Here is a 24398-nt window from a genome sequence, read left to right on the forward strand (position 1 = left end):
AGCTGTTGTTATACAGCTATAGTTTGGGCCCATAATTAGTGAAAAATGCATGTTTCCGCACCTGCTTTTTATATATGGATTTAACAATATAAATTAAATGGGTGACTTCCAAAAGTCTTGGGATTATAGATTTTTTTTAGTAGTCGATGTAGTGTTTTCAAACTGTTTTTATAAACACGAAAATTCTAAAAAAGAGTTTTAAAAATGTTTTTAAATGTTTTAGAGTAAAACCGGGTGATACCGCACACTTATCAATAAAAAATTAAAAAAACTTATCAATCAAAATTAAAAACTTTTTTTATTTTTTATTTTTCCTTTTTTTTTTATTAGATAAGTAATAAAAAACTACTTACGGTATTAAAAGTATATGTTATAAAAAAAAAAAAATAAAGTTATTGAAAATATTAAATGTAAAGAAAAAAGATCTGTACTCTACACTCTGTACATTTTACAACCTTTAATAGTTTACTGCAGCTTGTACTTTAGTATTGTTTTTCTGAGGTTGCTCAGCATTGTTATGCGAAGGCATTTGAGTACTTGGCATAGAGAGCCTACGCTTTGCGTTGAGTTTAGCAACTTTTACGGCTTCCTTTGATGAAGCTGTGTCTGAGCAAGATGCTAGGTGCTGCGGTGGCTGCTAAAGTTGATGAAGGTGGATTAAACGTTTGTGTGATTGCTAACGTCTTATGATTTATGTTGTTTTTATCAAGTGGAAATAAGCCAGTGTATTGAAAACCAGCGATTGCATGCAGGCGTGTAAAACATTTACCACTCTCGTACAGCAGTTTGAAGAAAGGTTGAAAATTTTGTTTAAAATCAAAAGTATTACAAAGATTCAAAATCTAAATTGAGTCTGAGTTTTTGTAATACTTTATAAGAATTTCTTTCCATTGTTGTTTGACATAACAACAGACACCTCTATCCTATGGTTGTAGAATATGTAAAGTAGTTCTGGTAGTCAAATTAAGATTATATTGTGCTTTTTGCACAGTATTACCGCTTCCAAAGTTATGTGAGTTGTTACTTTAGCCAATCTAATACTAAAATATAAATACCATCAATTTTCTCAGTTTCAGGAATAAATGCTTCTTTCAGCCATTCAATAAATGTATTGTGCTCCATCCAACCTAATTTTATAATTGAATATTTGTTGCCAGCTGGACCAGCTCTTGCCCAGTCAGGACAAAAGTTTCTTTTGGCTTTGCATATCACAAATAGTGGTGCAAAACGCCCATCAGCGCTGCAACATCTGTTTTCAGTATCATAAATCAGTAGCGGACTGGCCCGGTGTGCCACTATTCTATAGCACAGTGGGCCGGTACCTGTTTAAAAGTTTTGGGCCTCAAGCAAAGATATCTATAATTTTATATTTGCCATTTTTTTTTATTATCTTTTATTATAATTTATAATATAATATAAATTATTGTTATATTATACGTGGCCGTTTCCCGTTAACACATAGACACATAGTATAAAATATTAAAATATAAATAGACATCAAAATTCAAAACAAACAAAAATATTTTGTTTCTGCGAACGTTATCGTCTTATCGGATATCGGTATTATATCATAATTATATGACAATATCAATATACGCCAACGATAGCAACGTATTTACGTATCAATAATCTATAAATAAATGCGAACAATATATTGTGTGTGTGTGTGTGTGTGTGTGTGTGTGTGTGTGTGTGTGTGGTTGTGGTCAGTGGGTGGTACCGTGGTGGTGCATATCAGGAAGAAACTGACTACAACTGCCGGAACAATTATTAACTTAATAATAATTTGTTGTTGAGTATTACCTATACTGTTCGTCGTACATTTACCGTAAAGTACAATAGGTGCATTAACCTAACGAGTATAATATAAGATACGACTACGGACTAATAGTCAATTCTAAAAAATAAAAATGAATAAAGTTAAAACTAATCGTAAAGGAGGAGCGGAAAAAATTAGAGATAAACGAATTGCCGAACTGAAAGCAGCAGGAAGTCATCCAAAACAAAAGAAATTACAATTTTGTTCAACTATCAATACACGAAGTGGTAAGTTTATGAGTTTATATAATTCAATTCTGAGTGGGTATGTTATAGATTATAGATAGTATATGTATATAAATAATAAATATATATGAAGACATGAAGTACCTTAAGTTCTTAAGTACCTATTTTAATTTATATTGCATTAACATTTTTAGATAACTTTAATGATGATACATCGGAATTCGAAATAAAAACAAATAATCCTATATTTTCAAGTGTAAGTATTAAAGTATATTATATACCTACCACCAGTCTTGTTAAGTATTCGAATACTTGTATTTAAATACTTTTTTTGTATTTTAAATACGTTTCAAATTCTTTCAACCCGTGTATTTTTAAATATTTAAAAAATACTTTGTTTTGTATTTTTATTCGAGAATACTAAATACTTTTATTCTAGTGTTCAACTCGAAATTCCAATTACCAATTTTTCGTAATATACTAATTTTAATTTTGTTTCTAAAGTATTATTATTTAATGTTAATAGTTTTGACTTATGAGAATTTATAAATAAGGTTTCCCAAAACACAAGCAGATAACAAAATGACTTAAACCCCCATCTGCTCCTCTCTTCCATGGCATACGGGACACTTGTACTTACTACTTATTAAAGAATTATATTTAGTCATTGAAACATTTATAAATAAGTTTAAATATCTATACATTTGCATATCGTGTTAATTATATATTCTATATTAATATTTATTAATAAAAACAACATTTATAATATGCAATTTGTTGAACTAAAAAAAAATATTTGTTAAGTATTTTGAATATTTTTAAAAAGTATTTGTATTTATATTCAAATACATTTGAAAAGTATTCTTAACAAGACTGACTACCACATTAAAATATATTAAATGTAAATAAAGAAAAAATTTACACATAGGTATTTTTTATAAAAACCTAGCTATACACTTTTATTTTAATATTGTGTTGTAGACTATAGAATAAAATAACTTATGTTTCTTATTCAAAATAACTTATATTGGAATTATCTTTACAGGATCCTGTATGTACTAGTACATCTACTGTGCATAATTCCAATAACTTAAACATCAACGAAAAAAGTTTGGAATTAGTAATAGAATCTGATGAAACGAAAAATCCTACATTTTCTAGTGTGAGTACAAAGTATTAAAGTATCTTATATACCATATTAAAATATATAAAATGTAAATAAAAAAAAAATGTACACAAAGATATTTAAAAAAACTAATACTTTTAAATAAATTTGTGCTGTAGTCTTGTAGACTATAAAATAAAAAAAAACTTATGTTTCTAATTGTTTGATCGCATTAGGTAGAAGATATTATTATACGGTCTAATATAATATCAATAGTATTATAGATATTGAGACAGGTATTATGAATAGCAGTATTGAAAAACTGGTTCTGATTTTATTTCGGTTTGTACATCAACAACTGACATTCTTATTGTGAGGACATTTACTTATTGCCATTTTAATTAGATAGTTTACCCATTAAATTTATATGAGATTTTTTTTTTTGTAGGAAAATTATGGTTATACTATACAAGTTGATTTAAAATTTCCGACAAATCCTAAAAATTTAACCGTGGTTCAAAAATTGGAGTTTGTTAATACAATTCACCCTTGTCAACCTAAGTTTTTTAGAAAATGTAGCTTGGTCTCTTCACAGAATATATAATCGAACAGACCTAAAAGGTAATTTAATACCAAGAAAATGGTTGACTGTAAAATGTAAAGGCAATAATAATGTAGAAGCTGTTTATTGCACAATTTGCATGGTATTCAGTTCTTCAGCTAGTAATTTTTGTTCTGGATGTACAAATTTCAAAAATATATATGCCACCATTGAATCACATGAAAATAGTCAATTTCATGATTTAGCTGTGGAAGCATATATTTTAGCATCCAATAATTGAAAATTCTGTAAATATAAATATGATGAATTTAAAAAAAAACAAGCACTTGAACGTATTCATGTTTTAGAGCAAGTTTTTGAAATTGTTAAGCTTTTGGGGAAACAAAATCTCCCTTATAGAGGTTCAGGTTCATCTGAATCTTTATATAATATTAACTGTGAGAATATTAACTATAATAGAGGAAACTTTTTAGAACTCTTAAAGTTTACAGCCAAGCGAGATTCAATTTTAAATGACTATTTGACAGTTGCAATTGAAAGTAGTAAAAAGCGCAAAGAAAATATTTCTAATAATTCTAAAGGAAGAGGATCTTTAGTAACAATGCTCTCTAAGAATACAGTTAATAGAGTTATCTTAGCTATATTAGAGTTAATAATAAGAAAAATTAAAGATGAATTGGGATATAAACAATTTAGTATACAAGTATGTTATTTGAAATTTATATTTTTTTTCTATATGTGTATATAATACATATTTTAAATATTTTGTTCATAGGTAGACAGCACACAAGATATGGGGTCTACAGACCAAGCTGCTGTTTGTATACGATATGTATTTAAATCTGAAGTAAAGGAACGTCTCTTTGCTGTATTAGAAGTAAAAAATTCTTCTGGAAAAGGCATGTATGAATTATTAAAAAAATGTTTTGATGACCATTCGATTAATTTTAAAAACATTGTTGGTGAGTCTTTTGATGGTGCTGCTAATATGCGAGGAGATTTCAATGGACTTTATGCGTACATAAAAAAAGAAAATGAAAACAGTATTTACATATGGTGTTATGCACATATTTTGAATTTATGCATTTGTGATACTTGTGATAATAAAGATGCTATTAAACTATTTGGATTATTGAATCGTCTATCAACATTCTTCTCAGACTCTTACAAAAGAATGAATGTTTGGAAAGAACAACAGGAACAACTAGGAACTGGTCAGAATAAATTAAGAAAACTTCAAAAAATTGGTGAAACCCAATGGTGGTCACGAGAAAATGCATTAAAATGGGTTTTCAGTGGTGCTGACTATTTATATCCAGTTGTTCTTAGTTCTCTTAACTTTGTTACCACATCAAGTAAATTTGATCCAAAGTCTTCATCCGAGGCCTCGTCTTTAATAGAAAATTTATGCAATTTTAAAACCATATGTACAGCTCATGTATTTTTAAAAATATTTTTTACTGTTGGTTCTACGTCAACTTATTTACAAACTAAAAATTTAGACCTCCTTGCTGCATGGGAAATGGTCAATACAACTATTAAAGAAATAGATAAAATTAATTTTGATGATGTTATGTCAGAATCAGAAAAATTTTGTTCGGATATGAATACCAAGTTAACAACTGTTAAATTACCTGAAGATATAATTGTCGAATCTGAGTTTAAGCAAAACAGAATAAGACGTACAAAGCGAACGTTTGACGAAATATGTAGCGATGAAGCACCAATAAATCCCAAACAAAAATTTAAGGTTGAAGTATTCCTGTGTATTATTGATCAACTAAAAACTAGCCTGTCAGAGAGATTTATAAATAATACAAGTTTAATTGTTGACATGCAATATCTTTTACCAAAACATTTTAAGGATTTGAAGTCAGATGATCTTCCAGGGTCAGCGTTACAAAAATTGTCTACTTTGGCGTCAGTAGACCATCCATTGTTAATTGCTGAATTAAAACATTTTGCAAGTATTTACAATAGTGTTAAACAACCGCTGAACAAATCCAATCGTATAATATATGATAGCTCTGATGACAATAGCCATGAAAAAGATGATGGGATTAATGATAATTTATATGAACTTCCCACTGATATCAGGACAGGTAAAATAAAAAACAATTTAGGTAGGTTGTAACTTAAACCTAGGTGTATAAACAAGTATAACTAAAAACTTAATAGGTAATTCTTTTTTTTTTTAGGATGTGACAAGTCTATGAGAGAAAATGATAATGGACATAATCGTGATTCTTGTCTCTTGTGTGTTCACAAACTAATTAATTCGCTTAATATGCATTCTCCTTTATACTCTAATCTTTTTACTGCCATAGAATTTGTATTAACACTATCCGTGAGTCAAGTAAATTGCGAGCGTGTTTTTAGTAAATTGAAAATAATTAAAAATCGTTTACGTTCTTCTCTTGGAAACGAACACTTGGAAGCATTTCTCCTTATGACAGTTGAAAAAGAAATTTTAGACGAAATTGAATTTGAAGACATACTTGAAATAGTAAAGAGTTCATCACCGTTAATGTCTACGCTGTTGTCAAAATATTAAATATTTCAATTTATATTAACTGTACCTAACTATCTAATTACCTATAAGGGCATAAGGCCATAAAGTATCATTACTTTTATTTTGTTTAATTATGTTTTATGTTGTATCAAATTTATCACATTGATTATATTATTATGTATTTATGTTATGTTTTCATACTAATTTATACAAGATTTTAGCAAAAGTTATGTTGATGACAATATCAACTATTTAGATATTGTACAACAACATAAATATAATAATGGTATAAAAACCATTAACATATTCATAACATTCAGTAATTATTATTTTGTATAAAAGATAATTTGGCCTTCGACCCACAAAGTTTATAAAGGCCCGTAATCACAATATGAGTAAACATTTTTTTTTTGGGGGGGGGGGGGGGTTGGACCTGTAGTAATAGGGCCGCTAATGAACTTGGAATAGTGGGCCGAACCCTTCCCATTCCGCCCCTGTCATAAATATTTTTATTTTTGCAAATAAGTTTAAATGCACGTCAGGAACTTTCGACACACTAAGTCTGCTTTGCATTAATCACCCAAAAAATCTATTTCATCACAATTCTAAATATACGACCTAGAAGTTTTACCAGTTGATGTTGCTTTTTTAAATGCTAGAGGCTTTTTTAAATGCTAAGGAATCCGCTTTTCTTGTTAAAATTTCTTTTCTCTTCATAAAGGCATAAAACAAGTCTTTACCAGGCTTGCCATTTTTGAATATGTGCAAATGATCTTTGCATTTAAGGTAGAATACAAATTCTCGGATATAATTTCGGGTTAAACTATAAACCCAGTCACCAAGTAATTGGACCACATGCACCATCAATCTTTCTGTTTCATTTGAGAGTACGTTGTTGTAACTGAGCCGTGGAGTTTTTTGTCGTTGTTATTTTGAGATCTTTGAGCGTTGAGACTGGAACACCATGTTGGAATACAGCTTTTCTTAGCGATGTTTTATTTTTTTTCATATCAGTTATTGCGCCTAGTATATGTTTTTCCTTGTATCTTTATGTTTTTTAGTGAGTGAGTTAAATTGAATTGAGTGAGTGATGATTATATTGATAAATAATATTTTAATTGGTTTTTAATAAATAAGAAATAATTATATAAACAAATAACATTATAGTACATTTTTGATTAAACCGGAATTAACACTAAGTGGGTTAGAGGCTAAGGGGGTTTGGCACTTTTAATTTAGCTTTTTGTTCTAGTTGTTACTATCAGAATTAAAATGAAATTTCCGACGAGATGTAGCTAAGGTTCTGAAGTTCTATGTGTCTAAGGTTGGTGTTATAAAAGGGTGTTTGATGAAAGAAATAAGTCTGCGCCACAAGTGATTTTTTTTTTATATATATATGTTTTTTTGCAATTTCGCAAGCCTGCTTTAATTTGCGGAGGCTTAATGTCCAATTCGTCTTCCCCTCTTTTTTTCTTTTGATGATGTCGTCTAAGGTTTGTTCCTTTGTCCTTCCAACATAGTAGGCAAGGAAACTTTTTTGATAGGTGTCTTGTGATAGGATTTGCAACCTTTGGGAGAGATAGGCTTTTGCCGATTCATATTTAAGGAAGTCGTGGCAGGTGGAGCGTAGTTGGAGGAGAAGTCTTCCTGAAGTAAAAACAAGGAGGAAGTGAGGATGTTTTGGCTTTTGGTTTTGCTGGTAAAACTCGTAAAGAAACGTGGGAACTCGAAGCTCGGAGGATCTCGAAGCTAAAAATAATGTTACTTTCTAAATTAAATAATTTAATTTTGAAAATTTCATTAATCGGTTAATCAGTTATTAATAAGAAATAAAATGAATAATTTATAAAAGTTAATAATTTATAATAAAAATCAAGTCTTAAATCACTTAATCCTTAAGAATATGTGTATTACTACAGCTTCAATATTAACATAATAAACGACCCATATTCTTAAGGCAAAGTAATTAAGCAATTTGGGAAAACCTTAAACGAGCCAATAATCAAACAGCAACCCATGGGATTGGACATAAAATTGTTATCTATCAAAAAACGCGAGGATAAAATAACACAAATTATTAAATTACAATACCCCATCCCACTGATATGGAAAACCAAAAACCGAAGAGAGAATAGAAAAGGTTTGCAGATCTTAAACCGGAACTTTCGGAACATCTTTGCAAAGCCTTTCATGTTTCTCTTTCACGGGGAAAAAATAACCCAAGAAAAAATATATATAAACGAAATAAAAGGCGGTGACACGAAACACAAAATATTAATTATCATTAGGATATTTTACACAAATCTTTGCGAGACAAAAATCTCCATATCGAAAAACAAAATAGATTCTTAAAAATATAAAATTGACGCTTTCCTACAACCCATACGTGTTTTGCATGATTCTCTTATCAGCGAGGATAAAAATTCTGGGATCTTTACGGAGAAGTAATTATTGCTTTTATGAATGGTAATGTCTTTGACGCACAGAAAGAGCTGTTGTGGTAAAAGTGGAGAGTTGGTAACTGCGAAACACGTAAGATAATGATTTTCGATGGGTAAGAGTGCGCTTATTTGGAACATTATAACTCATAACTCGTGAGTGAATAAAAAAGATTAGGTAGTGTTTTATGTTGGTTTAACTTGATCTTCGTAATACATATATATATATATATATATATATATATATATATATATATATATATATACTTTTATAACACATCTTAAAATATAAAAAGTATATAAAATCAGAGTTGTTAGTTAAATGTTTGAGATCGTGAACACAATAGAGGCACTGTCTTTGGGAAGTCTCCATCTTTTGCAGTGGGGTCTCCCTCTTAATAAAGTCTTCTTCTCCAAGAGGAAGAAAACTTCCTACGGGTAATATTCTGCTATTCAAAATTATAAATTAGTTATTAAATCAATAAAAAGTACAAATAAATTAGAAGATCAGTATTATAAGTACCTATTCATTATAATAAATAGATAAATAATTTAGTAATCAAAATTATAAACTTCTCATGAAATCAACACAAAGTACTATTATGAAGTACTTTTGGTACAATTGTTATAATTAGCTTGGATAAATTATTTGACCAAAAAGCGATATTTAAAAATCTGGAAGACTAACTCTTTTATAACCTTCAGAAATCTTCCGATTGGTGCAAAGCTCAGTGCAGTATTGTGCCTATTATAACACATCTGCGAGATCTGCCACCTAAAAACTTAAAACAAATTATAGTCAATTGTTTGAAGCTGTACTCAATGCGGTGGGTATGAAACCAATTTTCACATCCGCAGTACAAACAAAACAAACTGTCTACAACACTCGTGCATGATTAAGCTTAATTCGGTCTTATATCGACTCTTCTGAGGAAATGTGGTGCTTACATTTTGATGGGCAAACAACATTATTTTCTAAATTTTGGGTAATATTTTTAAAAAAATTTTCTTTTAAAAAATTAGAGAAAAGCAATTTTTGGTTATAACATGTTACATGATATTATTTCAGTACACAATTTATTTCATAAAATTTCCTTTATAACGTGTGACACCACTGCAGTAAATACAGGTTCTAAAAACGGAGTAATTAAGTCTTTAACAAAAATTGTTTTAGTGTATCATTTTATATATATAGTGACTTCATGCTCTCGACCTGATTCTTAAGCATTTATAAATTCAAAGTTGGATTGCTTACTAAGGTCACCTAATATTAACTGGTTCATTAATGAGTTGATTAGTTACCACAATATTATTGAATATTATTGAATAACAATAATATTACCACAATATTATTGAAAACAACAAGGCTAACGGGCCAGTTATTAAAAGTAAAAAAAGGATGAGCTTATCCGCGATTTATGTTTTTAAATGCGCAAAATCTTGAATAAACTCGTGAATAAAACAAATTGAAAAATCAAAAAAACCCCTTCATTTCTTTAAAACTATTTAATGAAAAATGTAATTGACAGATTTCCTCATTGCACACATGGGCTCAATAAGTGCAACAACAACAAAAACTTTCCAATTTTTAATCATTAACAAAAACTCTGAAACTCTACCTTTGTGAGGACAAAAACAAAAAGCGCAAGCAAATAAAAATAAAATATTTGATAAGGCAATATTTTTATTGACTTTTTTAAAAGTCAATAAAATTAATTTTTTTAAACAATGCGCTTTTTGTTTATGTCCTCACATAGACAGAGTTTCAGATTTTTTATTAATGATTACAAATTGTAAAGTTTTTGTTGTTGTTGCACTTATTGAGCCCATGTGTGCAATGAGGAAATCTGTCAAGTACATTTTTCATTAAATAGTTTCAAAGTAATGAAGGGGTTTTTTTGATTTTTCAATTTGTTTTATTCATGAGTTCTTTTCTTTAAAGATTTTCTTATTTTATACAAAAAATTTGGCTTTTATACATATTTTATATATGAGTTTAAAGATTTTGTTACAAAACCTTTAAAGATAAGAAAATACAAAAAATAAAAAAAATTATATATAAAAAATTTGGCTCTTATACATAATAAGTTAATTTCGATAAAAAATAAAATAACAAAAATTATTGAACAAATATTTTCCGAAAATAATGAAAAAATTATCAAATGTTTCACAAAGAATTATTACAAAAAATTATTCAAATGTTTTACAAAGAGGTTCTCCTAATAGTTATTTTTTAATTGCGTTTTTTTTGAAATATGTAATGAGCCTCTCAAGGCGTTTTGAAAAACGGCTACAGATTTTAGCTACCCATATTTCTTTCAGTGCAATCAATAAATGTAATACCTCAAGTATTAGTATAATAAGTTAATTGTTCAACTTATATTGAATATCTAATTGTATATATACTTGAATATACTTAAGTTTTTGTATTGATGGATTGTTTTAATAGTAATTTTTTTTTGTAATGTAATTTTGTTAAATGTAATTTGTTTTATGTAATTTTTTTAATGTAATTTTTTAATGTAATTTTGTTTTCGGAAAAAAACACACACTGAAACTTTTTAGTCTTTCTAGTGATTTTATGCTGTTGATTGTTTTTTTAAAGATTATTTTTATTACGACTTTTTCGATTGAGTGGGAATTTTATCTTAAATGGCTAAAAGTTATGCTGGCGTTCTCTCTTATGGAAACACGGCTGTCCAAACGAAAAGCAATCTCGGTATTTTCAACTCAAAGTCTGATATCGACAATTTAAACGTGCTTGTTTGTCGGTATGGAGATTTAAACTGTTCCATTAATGATTTTCTCTCTAGCTTGGCAGAAAAAAGTTTCTAAGTAATGTTTGGGGAGTCACAAGGCACTACTCAAACAAGCTCTTCGAGTTTGCTGTTATAAACAACTCCTCATCTAAAATCTTTTCTGGAAAAAGAATTAGAAATTAAAGGCATTGTTTTAAAATTTCAACAAAAGTATGTACAAAAGGTTCATGTATTGGTTCAAAACATTCCAATCGGTACCCTTAGGAATGGCTGCCAAAGCGCTATTATCCTGCTTGGCAAACATCTTGCTGCAGGACGAGGCGAGTTTGATTCCTTTTATCTACAAAAATGCAAGATCCACGGAGAGGACATTTTCACTGGTAACGTGATAGTAATTATCAAGAACTGGCACAACCCCAGTATAAATCCGTTACCCCGTTATCAAAACGTTGACGGTCTTAACTTACGATATAAACACTACTGCATTGCAGATCAACAATGAAATTGTAGAAACCGAAGTTAACAACGTCAGTGTCGAGATTTGTGTTGATGTGTTCACACTAATTCTAGAAGGGACAGCATCAAAGAGAAAGAAAATATTTTAAAACCGAAAAGGCACGATCCACCCAACCAACGAGAAAACGTTTGGGACGTTGAAATGTTGGAATATCTTTTGAGGAAATTTTTTATTCAGAAGAAAATGACGGAATGTCTTATGAAGACGAAACTGATTCGCTAATAATAGATGAACAATACGATAGCCAAATTGGTGTGGAAAAGAAATCGTAAGATTATTACTTTTTCTTATTTTTTTCTTTTTTTAGCTTTGTTCTCAAATTAGACTTTTATTTGGAATTTTGTTTTTTTTGAATTTTGAATTTTGAATTTTGTTTTAAACTTTTACTTTTTTTCCTTTCTACAAAAAATCTTTTTTTCGAGTTTTTCCGTTTAATTTTGTAACTTCTCATTCATTACGTATGTCACGTTTTTGAATAAGCGCGTAAGCTGTGGTAATCTGTATTGTTGTAGATCGCGCTTTTGCGTAAAATGTTATGGTCCAGTGCGTCTATCTGTTAGTATTACGTCAGTTCAAACAAAAACTCGTGCTATAAGGTTAAGGTTTATACGTTTGTGTTTTGTATGACAGATTGTAAAATTATTATATTTATGGTTAAGGTACACGAGTTTTCAATTTAGGAAATCTGATCATCTCCATCATGGCTATTAATATTTTAACGTGCAACATAAACGGTCTAATTGACCAATACAAACGCGTTAATTTTTTTGGGTTTCTCAAAAAATCCACCTTCGATCTTTTCCACCTTCAGGGAAGTCAACAAAATCCGAACCTTCCACTGTTAAACAGTGGGGTGACGAATGAACTGGTGAGTATATCGGGAACTCTGGTCCGAGTCATTGCTGTTGTGGGATGCAGGACACAGGATCTGATGGCCGGGGATTTAAACATGGTCGAAAGCCTGTCTCTTGACACAGAAGGCTCTAACAATGCTAAATATCACACCTATGGGATTGCTGAACTCGGGGTCATCCTAGGTAAGTATAACCTAGTAGATGTTTATCGTTACAAGTTTCCGAACAAAAGAAAATTCACATGGCGGAATCAGACGTATTAAATGTAGGCTCGACAGAATCTACTGCCCTGATAAAGTCGCTAAAAAAAAACGACATATACCATAATAATACCACCAACCCTTTTTCCGACCAGGAAAAAGGGTAGGAGCATAGGCAGAAAATCTTAATTCAAGATTGGCAAACTAAAAACGGTCCTATACGTCAATTTTAAAACGTTGGGACAACTGCAAACTTTTTGTTAGGGCTTAATTACAACACATATCAATACAGAAAAATGCAAAAAACAAAAAAAATATCAAAAGGACTGAAAACGAAATCCGGGAGCGACAAAACGCTAACCCGAATTTAGATAGCATCAAAGAAAAACGCGCTCTTTTCTTGCTCCAGTTTCCCGGAGCGTTTATTCGTACGAAACAAAAACTAATCTAAGAAGAAGAAAAACTTTCAAAATTTTTGTATAGTTTTTTGAAAAAGTTCAACAGCGGAACAAGTCAATTACCGAAATTCGCAAGAATGACGGCACATTGACGAGTGCACCTGGTGAAATACTAAACTCCCTTGTTTTATATAATAAAAATATTTACACAAAAACTAGTTGATGCAAAGACAGCCAAAACTATGTCTTGTCACGCATCACTAAACGTTTAAGTGATGATGAAAATCAATTTTTAAATACCCGCCTAACCGGCGCAGAACTAAAAGAAGCTTTTTTTAATTTTGAAAACGGAAAATCCCCGGTCTATGACAGACTTCCAGTTGAATTTTTTAAAACCTTTTAGAAAAAGATTTTGAAGATCTTGCCTACGAAATACTTTTCGAAGAAAAAAATACCAACCACTATAAAAAAATCAATTATTTTGCTGATTCCTAAACAAGGAGATCTTACCGAATGCAAAAACCCATATCGTTAATCGGCTGTTTACATATCGTTAATTACAAAATAATTACAAAAGCGCTGGCCCCAAGACTTGCAAAAGTGATGGGGAAAATTATAGACCCAAACCAAATCAAACCAAATCAATCCCAGGTAGAACAATATTCTCAAATTTACATTTAGTACATGATCTTATAGATTACGCGGAATTTAAAAATCTACTTAGTATTGTTTTGCCAACAGATCAAGAAAAGAGGATTGATAAAGTAGACCGTGCGTTTCTGCTTTAGATTCTCCAAAAATTCAATCTCAGAGAAAATTTTGCATCTTTTATTAACACCGTATATTCAGAAGTTTCGGCATCTGTTCTGAATTGCGGCCTCCTGTCAGCCTCCTTTCCTATTGTCTAACTCCCCTTTCCCACGGAAAGGGGAGTTAGACAGGGTGACCCCCTCTCTCTCTTGCTGTATGTTTTTGTCGCTGAGGCTCTCGCTTTGGTGGTCAGACCAGGCAGCAGAGTAAAGAGTTTTCCCTTACCAGGTACACCGAAACCCCTAAAATTACAGTACGCAGACGATTCAAATTTTTTTTCCCAGGGACGTAAAATCAGTCCGACATAGAGTGGACCGATTTCAAAATATTAGGTGTTACTTTTTACACCAGACTAAGCGATACTACCAATTTCAACTGGCTAGTAACTCTAAACAAAATAGAGAAAAACTCAAGTTTCTGGAACTATGTACTTAATCACTTAGGGGAAAGACTATGTTGATAAATACTTTAGCAATGTCAAAAGTGTGGTTTCTGGCAAACGTTCTGCCCATTCCCGAATAGTTATTAAAACGTCTGCACCGAGCCATTTTCAAAAATCTGTGGCAAGACCAATTTCAATCCGGTCAAGAGAGAGATTTTTACGAGTCAAAAGCGGGGGTCGCGGAATTTTATTACCGAAGGAGCAAAGTCTTGCACTTCGCCTCAAAACACTATTTCAACTGATAGAATGCGAAGAGGAAAAAGCTCACGAGTATAACTACTTTTCAAAGTATTGGTTGGCTAGTTCACTTATAAAACTTATGAACCAAAACCAAAGCTTGAACTTTTTAAAGCAGAACAATTTTACAAAACACTGCAACAATAAAAACGTCTCAGTACCGCAAAACAACAATAGAAACATTAGACAAAACGGGTCCCTCTTTAACGTCCCCCTAAAAACAACAAAAAACTTTTACTTAGAAGTGGCAAAAAAAAAAAAAAGGTCCAAAGTGGACCCATATTTGGAAAAAAAACTTCACTTTCCACGCATCCGAACCGACTCAAAATATCCTTGTTCGTTTTTTACAAAACAGTTTATGTTCTGCTGGCCAAAAGCACAAGGCAACAGATCGTCAAAAATAACAAATGCAAAACTTGTGGTAAAATTGAGGACAACATCCACATCTTTGCCTACTGTCCTCCTTCTGTTGAAATATGGGAGTATTTTAAACATGTATATAACTCCTTGACACCCCGAAACAATTTCTCTCAGATAAATTCAATTTTCTCGATTGAAACAGCGAATTTATTAGAGAAAAACCCCACTGTTTGACACTCACTCAAATTCTGAGTGCAATATGGAACAGTAGATGACATCACATGTTCAGTAACACAAAAATTGACCCAGTGGCAGTGATCAGGGTAATAATCAGGAACATCAGGAATATTATTACTTTAAAATTTAATTATCATTTCCCTAGAAACACTGAGGGCATTTTCTGTCAATATTTTTTTTTTTAAAACATTTTCTGTCATGAAGAGAATGGAGATATGAAACTAAACACATGAGCTAAAATAAAACAACGGCTCTTTGTATGTTTAGTAAAGATTTCCTTTTCACTGGAACTTTTTTATGTTATACAACAAAGTTATTGTTAAATATGATTAGAAAATCACTGTTAGCCCTTATATTATGAAGTATTATTTTAACATATAAGTGTTTATCCTTAGTGTTCGTAACGTAAAGTTTTGTGTAAAAGTCTTGTAACTCTTCATGTGTTTTGGTAAAAAAAATTTTCTTTCATTTAAAAAAACTTTTTTAACCTATGTTGAATATTCTCCTGTCATAATTATATCTAAACTCTCGATTTCTATCCGCACCACGGCTGGAAAATGAAAAACAAAAAATACAAAAAAATATAAAATCAAAAAACACAAAATAAAATATAACGGGTGATGCGGAAGTTATCGGACAAATCCTAATTTCATTATTTGAGCATAATAATTAGTTTTGTGGTTTTATGCGTCGGCATAAACGTTCTATAAAAAATAAACTTTATTATTTGAAACACAATTATTTAAAATGAGGTTAAATGCAGCTGAACGAGAATCTTTTCGAAAGCGACAAAAAAATGTTTTTTGTAGATAAACCTAATATAAAAAAAAAAAAATCGTAAATTATTTTGAAAACGAAGGATTTGCTCAAAGTACAATATATGATAACCAAAAAAGACTTGAAACTGTTCAATCGTTTTCTGATAGAAAGCACCCTGGTCGTCCGACATCCTGGACTAGAGAAAAGAAAGCTGAATTAACGAGACTTGTCAACAATCGAAAAGGGGTCAGTCAGAGAAAAATAGGTATTAAATTCAGTGTAAATCAATCTACAATTGGTCGTCAGTTAAAAAAAATGAATATTAAATATAGAAAACGTGAAAAGACTCCAAAATACACTATAGAACAACAAATAAAGGCAAAGGTAAGAAGCAGGAAACTAGTTAACCAACTCTATAACACAAAATCGCTTCTTATCATCGATGACAAAAAATACTTTTGTTTTGCAGGGGACAATATGCCTGGATATTCTGGATACTACACAAACAACAAAAAGACATGCCCAGAAAGTGTCCGATTTGTAGGAAAAGAGAAATTTCTAAAAAAATTATTAATGTGGATAGCCATATCTGACCGTGGTATGTCCGAGCCATTGTTTCGCACTTCCTAGGCTGTCGCAATCAATTCATCAATCTATATTAATGAATGTTTAGAAAAACGACTTCTTCCATTTATTCACAAGTATCATGGAGACTTTAACTATTTATTTTGGCCAGATTTAGCAAGTTCTCATTATTCTAAAGATTGTCTAAATTTGATGGACCAATATGTCTATTACGTTGATAAAGAATCCAATCCCCAAATGTGCCTCAAGCACGACTAATTGAAAATTTTTGGGGACATTTGGCACAGAAGGTTTACGTGGGAGATTGACAAGCTTCAACAGAGCATGTTTTGATTGATTGCATTAAACTAAAACTACAAGAAATTGATTTCAACATTTTACAGTCGCATATGAAAGGCGTCAGAGCAAAATTGAGATCAATTGCAGATGGTGGGGTATTTTTTATATGAAAAATAATATACTTTTATTAAAAGATAAATGCTTTATTTAAAATTTGTTTTAAATAAAGCATTTATCTTTTAATAAAAATATATTAGAAGGTTAATAAGATAAATGCTTTATTAAAAAAAAATAGTATAGTAGTTTGTTTTTTTATTTATAAATAAGTTATTGACGTTTTTATTTTGTCCGATAACTTCCGCATCACCCGTTAAAATCGAAAAACACAAAAAAATATGACAAAATATATAATAAAATAAAAAAAAAAATAGAAAATTTATATATATGTATATATATATGAACATTTGTAAAAGGTATATATTGTAAGGCGATATAAAACCTGAGTTAATGTAATTTAAAAAAAAATTGTAAATATTTATTATTTAAACAATTTTTTTTATTTGTTGAGCAGAAACTTCTGTTCGAACAAGACTCACTTATAGTTAATTCATTACTTTGATCAATTGTTATTATTATTATTATTATTGTTTTAGTCAGGGGTAAGTAAGGCTAATCATCTGGTAAGTAAGGGTAATCAGGATAATTAGGGTAAGTAAGGGTAAAATAAAAAATCAGGGTAAATAAAGTTGCTAATATTACGCAACTTTATTTACCCTTTAGTTTACATTTTACGTTTTTTTTTGGCCCCATGCTGTGACACATTTTCCAGTTAGTGAAAAAGTTTCATTGTATGAACCTGTTTTGCTTTGTTATTTTTTAGAAAACTTTTAAGAAATATGTATTAACATTTTTTGAATACTGGAATTGCGTAAATTTAATTTTGCATGGATTTCTTTGAGTTAAAATTGTATTTATTTTGAATTTATTGTTTTTAAAAATTTGCTTGCTTTTTGGACATTAAGTATAAATCAAAGAAATGCTGGTTCATTTTTCTAACATATTCTCTCAACTTTAAAAACCTTTTTTTTTTACTACTTGCCAAATTTCATTGAAAAAAAGCTAAATCAAGCATCTTAATACTATACTACATTTTGGAAAAAATTTTCTTGTTTTTTGGACATCAAGTAAATATCGAAGTAATGCTGGTATATTTTTCTAATATATTCTCTTAACTTTAAAAACCTTTTTTCTTACTGCCTGCCAAATTTCACTGAAAAAAAAGCATACTCAAGTACCTTAGTACTATACTCCAATTAGATAACTGTTTTAAGCTTCAATAATGCAGTACACTCACAGTGAGGAGGGGTAGAATGTATTATTAATAACAATAATGATGTTGGATATAGGTTATTTAATTGTATTAATTAGTTGTAATGTAGTTAGCAACTGTAGTGACATTTATTTACCATTATTTAAATATGTTCTTTTTTTATTTATCAAAATTAAACTTTTTTTCTTCTTGCTCTTCTTGCTATCATGGGGCTAAAAAGGAAGTTTGTGTTTTATGGTGAAAGCAAAAAGTATGTAATTAATTTGAATTGTCACAAATAGACATTGACTAATACAGAGTGTAATACAGTTTATAGAATTGAACATATTATTCTATTATTTTCAAGAAATAAAGATTCGTTTCTTAAAACATCTCAACAAGTCACTAAACATTTTAAGGTAGATTTAAGATAGAATCAGGTTAGGAGTCTCATAAATAAATCATTGATTTGGGTTTAATAACATAAATAAATCATGGAATTGGCTAGAAATTATAACCGGGACAGTATGCGTTTTTTTGACTTTTGCAATAAACCTTTTTTAAGCGATATATCAAGTTAGCCTTACATTGTATTATTATCAGGCTCCTCAGATGTTTCACATACCAATATGAATGTTTTATCACCTTTAACTAGTGGACCACAATATCTGCACGTAATAGTAAACGAGACATAACTAAACATATACTTAAAGAGAAATTAAGCCCTATAAATCAAAAACTAAGAAGTGCTCTTACAAAGAACGTCTCTTACAAAAGTGCTCTTACAAAGAACGTGAAGAAGGTGCTCTTACATAGAACGTCGTAACAAGATAGCACTATTAAAAGCTGAATTAAACAGCATGCCAAATCAATTATGTGTTCTAAAACAAAATGTTAAACAGAAAGAAAAAATAATTAAAGGGCAGAAATACGAATTCTAATAAAACTCACACAAAAAAAAATTACGACCGGATTTGTAACTTTAAAGCTGAAAAAAGGCTTTGAGATTATATGAAAAGCACAAGTTAAGGCAACTCAAAACTAAGTATAATGCTGCTGCTTTGACAAGTAGCAGGGTAATTACTAGTTTGGAGAATGATTTGCTCCAGATTGAGGAGGAAAGAAATGTAATTATGCCGGATGATGAAAAAACATAGTCATTACAAATAAGAATGATAATTTATAATATGTTATTGTGTAATGTACCAAAAGGATTTGTAAATTTTTTAGATGAAAAAGATCTACCACGAAGTTTTATTCCTAGATATCGTGAAAATAGGCTGCATATTCTTTTTCATACTTGTTTCTTTTTTATGAGTGAGTTTAAACATTTATTTTTATTTAGTGAGTTTAAATATTTCCTCACTGTTGGAACAGTAAAATATAAAAGTTTTTAAAAGTAAAAGAGAGAGGTATTTTGTAATAAAAAAAATGTGTGCTTGCATTGTTTGGAAAACTGGATAAAAAAGTTTTATGTTTCAGCTAAATATGCAACTTTTGATTATGTTTCTGGTATTCGGGTAGTGAAGAAAGTTTTGCTAATAATTACAAATTGTGAATCAAATCCAGCCACTCTGTTTCGCAGAAAAACCAATTTTTTAGGAATACTCTTCCCCCTAACATTTTAAAATCAATATATGCTCCATTGCTAACCACTAACACTTGTTTAAGCATCATTGGTAACCACCTTAAAAAATGACTTCTGCTTGTCTTGATGCTGTGGAAGTTGTCTTGAAGCGACAATATAAAAGGTATTTCTCACTTTCTATTACAGAGACACTAAAAGAGGAGACTGCGAGTGCAAAGCCTCACAATATTGATAGTGAAGAGATAGTTGATATGTTTAGTAATACAAAAGGAAGATGTCCTAGTGCCACAATTTGCTACATATCTTGCAAATTAAGATGTAAAAAGAATAAAACTGTATATTATTTAGACAATCTTGGCCAACTGTCTAAAGAAAAAGTTCTTAAGTTCATGTTGCACGAAATAAAAGAAATGAAATGTCGCACGAAATGAAAGAAAGAGAAATCAACTAAGAGATTTCAAAACGTCAAAAATTGGATGAAAAGGGAAAAAGTCAGTTAGAAGAGACCTGTTCAAACTAACTTTTATTGAAATAAAGAATGTATTTAGGCACTTGTCAACCAAGCAATATGATGATTTGGAAGGTGTTATGTTTGACAGAATTATTGGTAGGAAGCTCTGCCATCAATGGTGTTATGATGAAAACTTTATTTTAATAATTATTTAAATACGTCACGTTACTTGCTTCCAATGTTTATGCTTCACTTAATAGTGTTTATGCCTTAATAAATTATAGGCATGGACGTTTGCATTGTATTAGTTCAGACTGCCCTAATTGCTTTGTTTGTGTCATGGAATTTTGACATATATTTTTGAAATATTTTACATGCCATGGAATATTAACATAATTTGCTTATACCTTGGTTATAATGGCATAATAAATAGCTATTAGTGAGTATGGTATAAGCCTTTAGGATTATCTTATACATCTTTACTAGATTTATGAGATATAGCTTAAGAAAGCTTAAATATCTATATTAAATCAATGAATGCTCAATATACATAATTGCTTGCAAGTATAATGGTGTTGCTAATGATACAAATCACACTAGTGTATTTATTTTTTATTTTTTTTTAGTTTGTAAGCATGGCTTGGCTTCCATTTGTGGCATGTAAGTTAGTTAGCATAAGCAAGTGTTGACTTGCAATTTTTTCGATAAACGGCTCTGGCTTACCTTCACGTGGTGTCTATTGTTAAAAATGATTATTATATAGTTTTATTAATGTATTTTAATCATTTACTAAAAGCCAAGACAAAATTGTTTAACCCTCCAGCGGTCCTGGTAGTTCAAATTACTACAATCCAATCATTATCTTGTTCCAGTTTTTTAGTAATGACTAGGTGTTCTCAGTAGCCTGGTTTTTTCTTTCCCTTTAGTTTTATTTCAAAAAGAATAATAAAATAACTTTTTTTGGATATCTTTTTTATCATTTTGTTTAAATTGATACAATAGGCCTTTGAATGTTACTTTTTTTTTAAATTTGAAAATATTCATACTTTATTGTTCTGGTAATTTTTTTTTAATTTATAGACTTCTTAGCAAACATTGTTTAAGTGGATTTACAGTAGACTTATATAGGCATTTTTTAACAGTTTAATGGAGTTTTTCTCATCAGTTATTTAGTGGACCATTAGTTGCAGCTGCTATAAATGGCAAACCGATAATTATCAGACATGTTAATAGTGGCTAGTCATCGGCTTGCCATTTTAAGTGGCTACCTCTAATGGTTCGCTATGTAACCAATGAGCAAAACTAAAGTGGTCCACTCAAAGTGCATATATAGGTCCTCTGAAGTTCTTCTATCGAATGTTAGAGTATATTTTATAATTATAACGCCTTTTTTAATGGTTCTTATTTCTATTAGCCAATTAGTTTTTTTTAATTTTTATTTTGCAATGAAATATTCTTCTTAAAAAAGTTTCAGAGGTGTTGTATGATTTGATACAACATGCCTTTTCAAGTTACAAAATGACTGCATCCAACGGAGGGGTAAATCAATGCTTGTAAAATGTCCATTTAAATGAAAAATTATTTAATTTTAACAAAGAATTTTTTTCTTTAAACTGTCTATTTTTTGTTGGTATTCAAAATAGAAAACAGCATTTATACACATGAAACACAAGATAAACAACAATCTTTTTGTTTTTATCAAAGTAGCTATCTATATTATATATCTATATTATATATATGCTAGTGTTGTCTGAGTGTTTATGTTATAAAAAATGTATTAGTAAAATATTTGTTATGAAAAAGTTTGTATTAAGATTAGTATAAAAAATGAATGAAAAATAATATATCAATTACCATTAACCCGTAGGTTTTGTTTTGTCATTTTGTTATTTACCAGAAAACGATTATTTAGATTATTTAATTATTGAGTATTGTTAATTTTAGTCAATCTTATTGTTTACTATTGTTTGTTTTACTTGTTAATGTTTCTTCCTTAGGTAATTTGATTTCACTACCTTATTTTATTTGTTAATTTGATTTAAATATAAAATATACCGATGACGAATTCCTGAGAGGAAAATTTTTATTTTAATTATGGTTTAATTATCTTTAATTTTATTGAGATGCTTATTAAGTTTAACTAGATATACTAAAGAATATATCAGTTTATCTACATGTTTGTTTATATTTAGACCAACAGACACTGGAAGGGATAATAAATTAAATTAAATTTATAATTCGACGACTGTCTGAGAATGAATTTCATAACTGTGAATTCCTCCATAAGTGTGAAATATAATTTTGTAAGTGCAGTCTGGCATGTGAGCCAAGCAGTTTTATTTTTTTTTAATAAAGAAATATTAAAATACCAAAATTTAAAGCATATATATATATACATGTAAATTTTTATGAGAGTATGTCTATTTATTAGTAATTGTACTTTTTTTCTCCATTATTTTACTACTTTACTATGTACTTTACTTTTTTGTAAACTTTTCGAGTTTGCATTTATGAAAACTTGCCCTAATGCCAGTGTTGGCAATTTCTTTTTGGGCACTTATTTCAGTTATCTCAATTGAACCTGCTAATAAATTGCTCAATTGAACCTGCATACAATATTGTATGATGATTATTTTTTACACTGTATTAGATGTTATGTATATGTTAAAAACAATCTTGTTATTTTATTTTTTATATGCCATTTTGTTATTTATTAAAGTTTTTAATGATCATTAATAAAACATGATAAAAAATACAGTTGAAAGATGTTTTATTTTCAATCTGAGTTATTGATTATTGTAAATAGATTATTGCTAATTTTCTTCATCTCTTTATTTTTCCACCTTTTATTTTTGTACTCATAAACTGCTTCAATTGAAATCAATAAGATTAAATTATAGTTTTTATATTTAGAAGAAGAGAGTTAAATAGGTATAATTTAAGACATAAAATCTGTTTTAACCTTGTATGAAAAAGTTTGTTGTTATACAGTGTATTAAATTGTTGATCTATATTTAGCAAAAAAAGAATTGGAACTTAGAAAAGGTATTAGTCTTTGATTTTTCCTGTTACTTTCTAATAATTAATGATGAAAAATCTTGACTCTTTTGAATTAAATTTTATTTCAGCGGAAATAAAGTAACTTGGTAAAAATATTTTATTTTAATTTTAGAATTAGTTTTTAACTAAAAGCTGTAATACTGCCTATGTTTCATTAAAGTTTGTATTTTTTTGCTCGCAAAAGACAGAAATTTGGTAAATATATTTAAATAATGTTGTAATTTTTTTATTTCAATGACGTTATACTAAATGAAAATAATTTCAAAATGTTTTATTTTAAGCTAAAATAAAGAAAATTCTTGGTAGGATTTTTATTGTTTTAATAAATGTTGCGTTAATTTAAACACTTAGATGTTAATTGAGGTGAAATAGATTTATCCCTTTTATTAATTTAGCTGCTGGAGAGCATTCCGGTACTGCAGTCCGGTATTGCATTTGCTACTTTATTTGTTTGTTTTATAAAATTATTTTTACAGGTCAACAATATTTTTTTCTTTTTATTCAATTTATTTTAATTCTACCAGCTTCTTCAATGTCATCACTGCCATCTGGCGCCCAAGACCTCCTTGGTAATTCTTTAACTGTTTTGTTTTATCTTTATTTATTTTCATTATTAAAAAACTCATGACATTTTATTTTTTTTTTTTTAAACTTAGGCTTGTTTAGGAGTTATATTTTGGTTTGGCGCCGAAACCACCCTGGGCCTAAATCAAAAAGGACCTTCCGTATATGGTCCCAGAATCGAGGTAAAGATCTGCCTCATTTTAAATACAAACCTAGCAGATAAATTAGTGAATGGTGACGTTTTCTACAACTATACATATACTTATTAATAAGTGCACGCAGATTCATTTTTTAGTGAATCTGTATACACTTATTGATAGCTGTATGTAAAGTGTGTATGTATATGTTGATGATGCTTATATTTGAAT

The 24398-nt window shown here is 29.5% G+C and overlaps 2 protein-coding genes across 3 annotated transcripts in view; one reads left to right on the forward strand and one right to left on the reverse strand.

Annotated features, from left to right (window-relative positions):
* Positions 1-1847: 1847 nt before the first annotated feature.
* On the forward strand, positions 1848-6225 carry LOC136083425 (zinc finger MYM-type protein 1-like). Its single transcript, XM_065802821.1, has 7 exons — positions 1848-2046; positions 2199-2260; positions 3050-3166; positions 3558-3684; positions 3995-4374; positions 4447-5773; positions 5870-6225. Exons 1-7 carry the CDS (start codon positions 1911-1913, stop codon positions 6223-6225), a joined length of 2505 nt encoding a protein of 834 aa, XP_065658893.1. The 5' UTR covers positions 1848-1910.
* Positions 6226-7549: 1324 nt separating this feature from the next.
* The window catches only part of LOC136083949 (uncharacterized), a 150704-nt gene continuing 133855 nt past the window's right edge, over positions 7550-24398 (reverse strand). For both annotated transcript variants that reach the window (XM_065803906.1, XM_065803907.1), the window contains one exon: positions 7550-7932. The gene's annotated coding sequence lies outside the window, so the exon portion shown is untranslated. The remainder of the gene's footprint in view (positions 7933-24398) is intronic.

This window comes from Hydra vulgaris, chromosome 08 (assembly GCF_038396675.1).
Source record: "Hydra vulgaris chromosome 08, alternate assembly HydraT2T_AEP".
Lineage (NCBI taxonomy): Eukaryota > Metazoa > Cnidaria > Hydrozoa > Anthoathecata > Hydridae > Hydra > Hydra vulgaris.

Excerpts from the sequence above, each read along its gene's own strand:
- LOC136083425 (XM_065802821.1), top strand. The coding sequence starts at position 1,911 with ATGAATAAAGTTAAAACTAATCGTAAAGGAGGAGCGGAAAAAATTAGA. Across the intron at positions 2,047-2,198 it reads AACTATCAATACACGAAGTG|ATAACTTTAATGATGATACA; the intron begins GTAAGTTTATGA and ends TAACATTTTTAG. Across the intron at positions 5,774-5,869 it reads TCCCACTGATATCAGGACAG|GATGTGACAAGTCTATGAGA; the intron begins GTAAAATAAAAA and ends TTTTTTTTTTAG.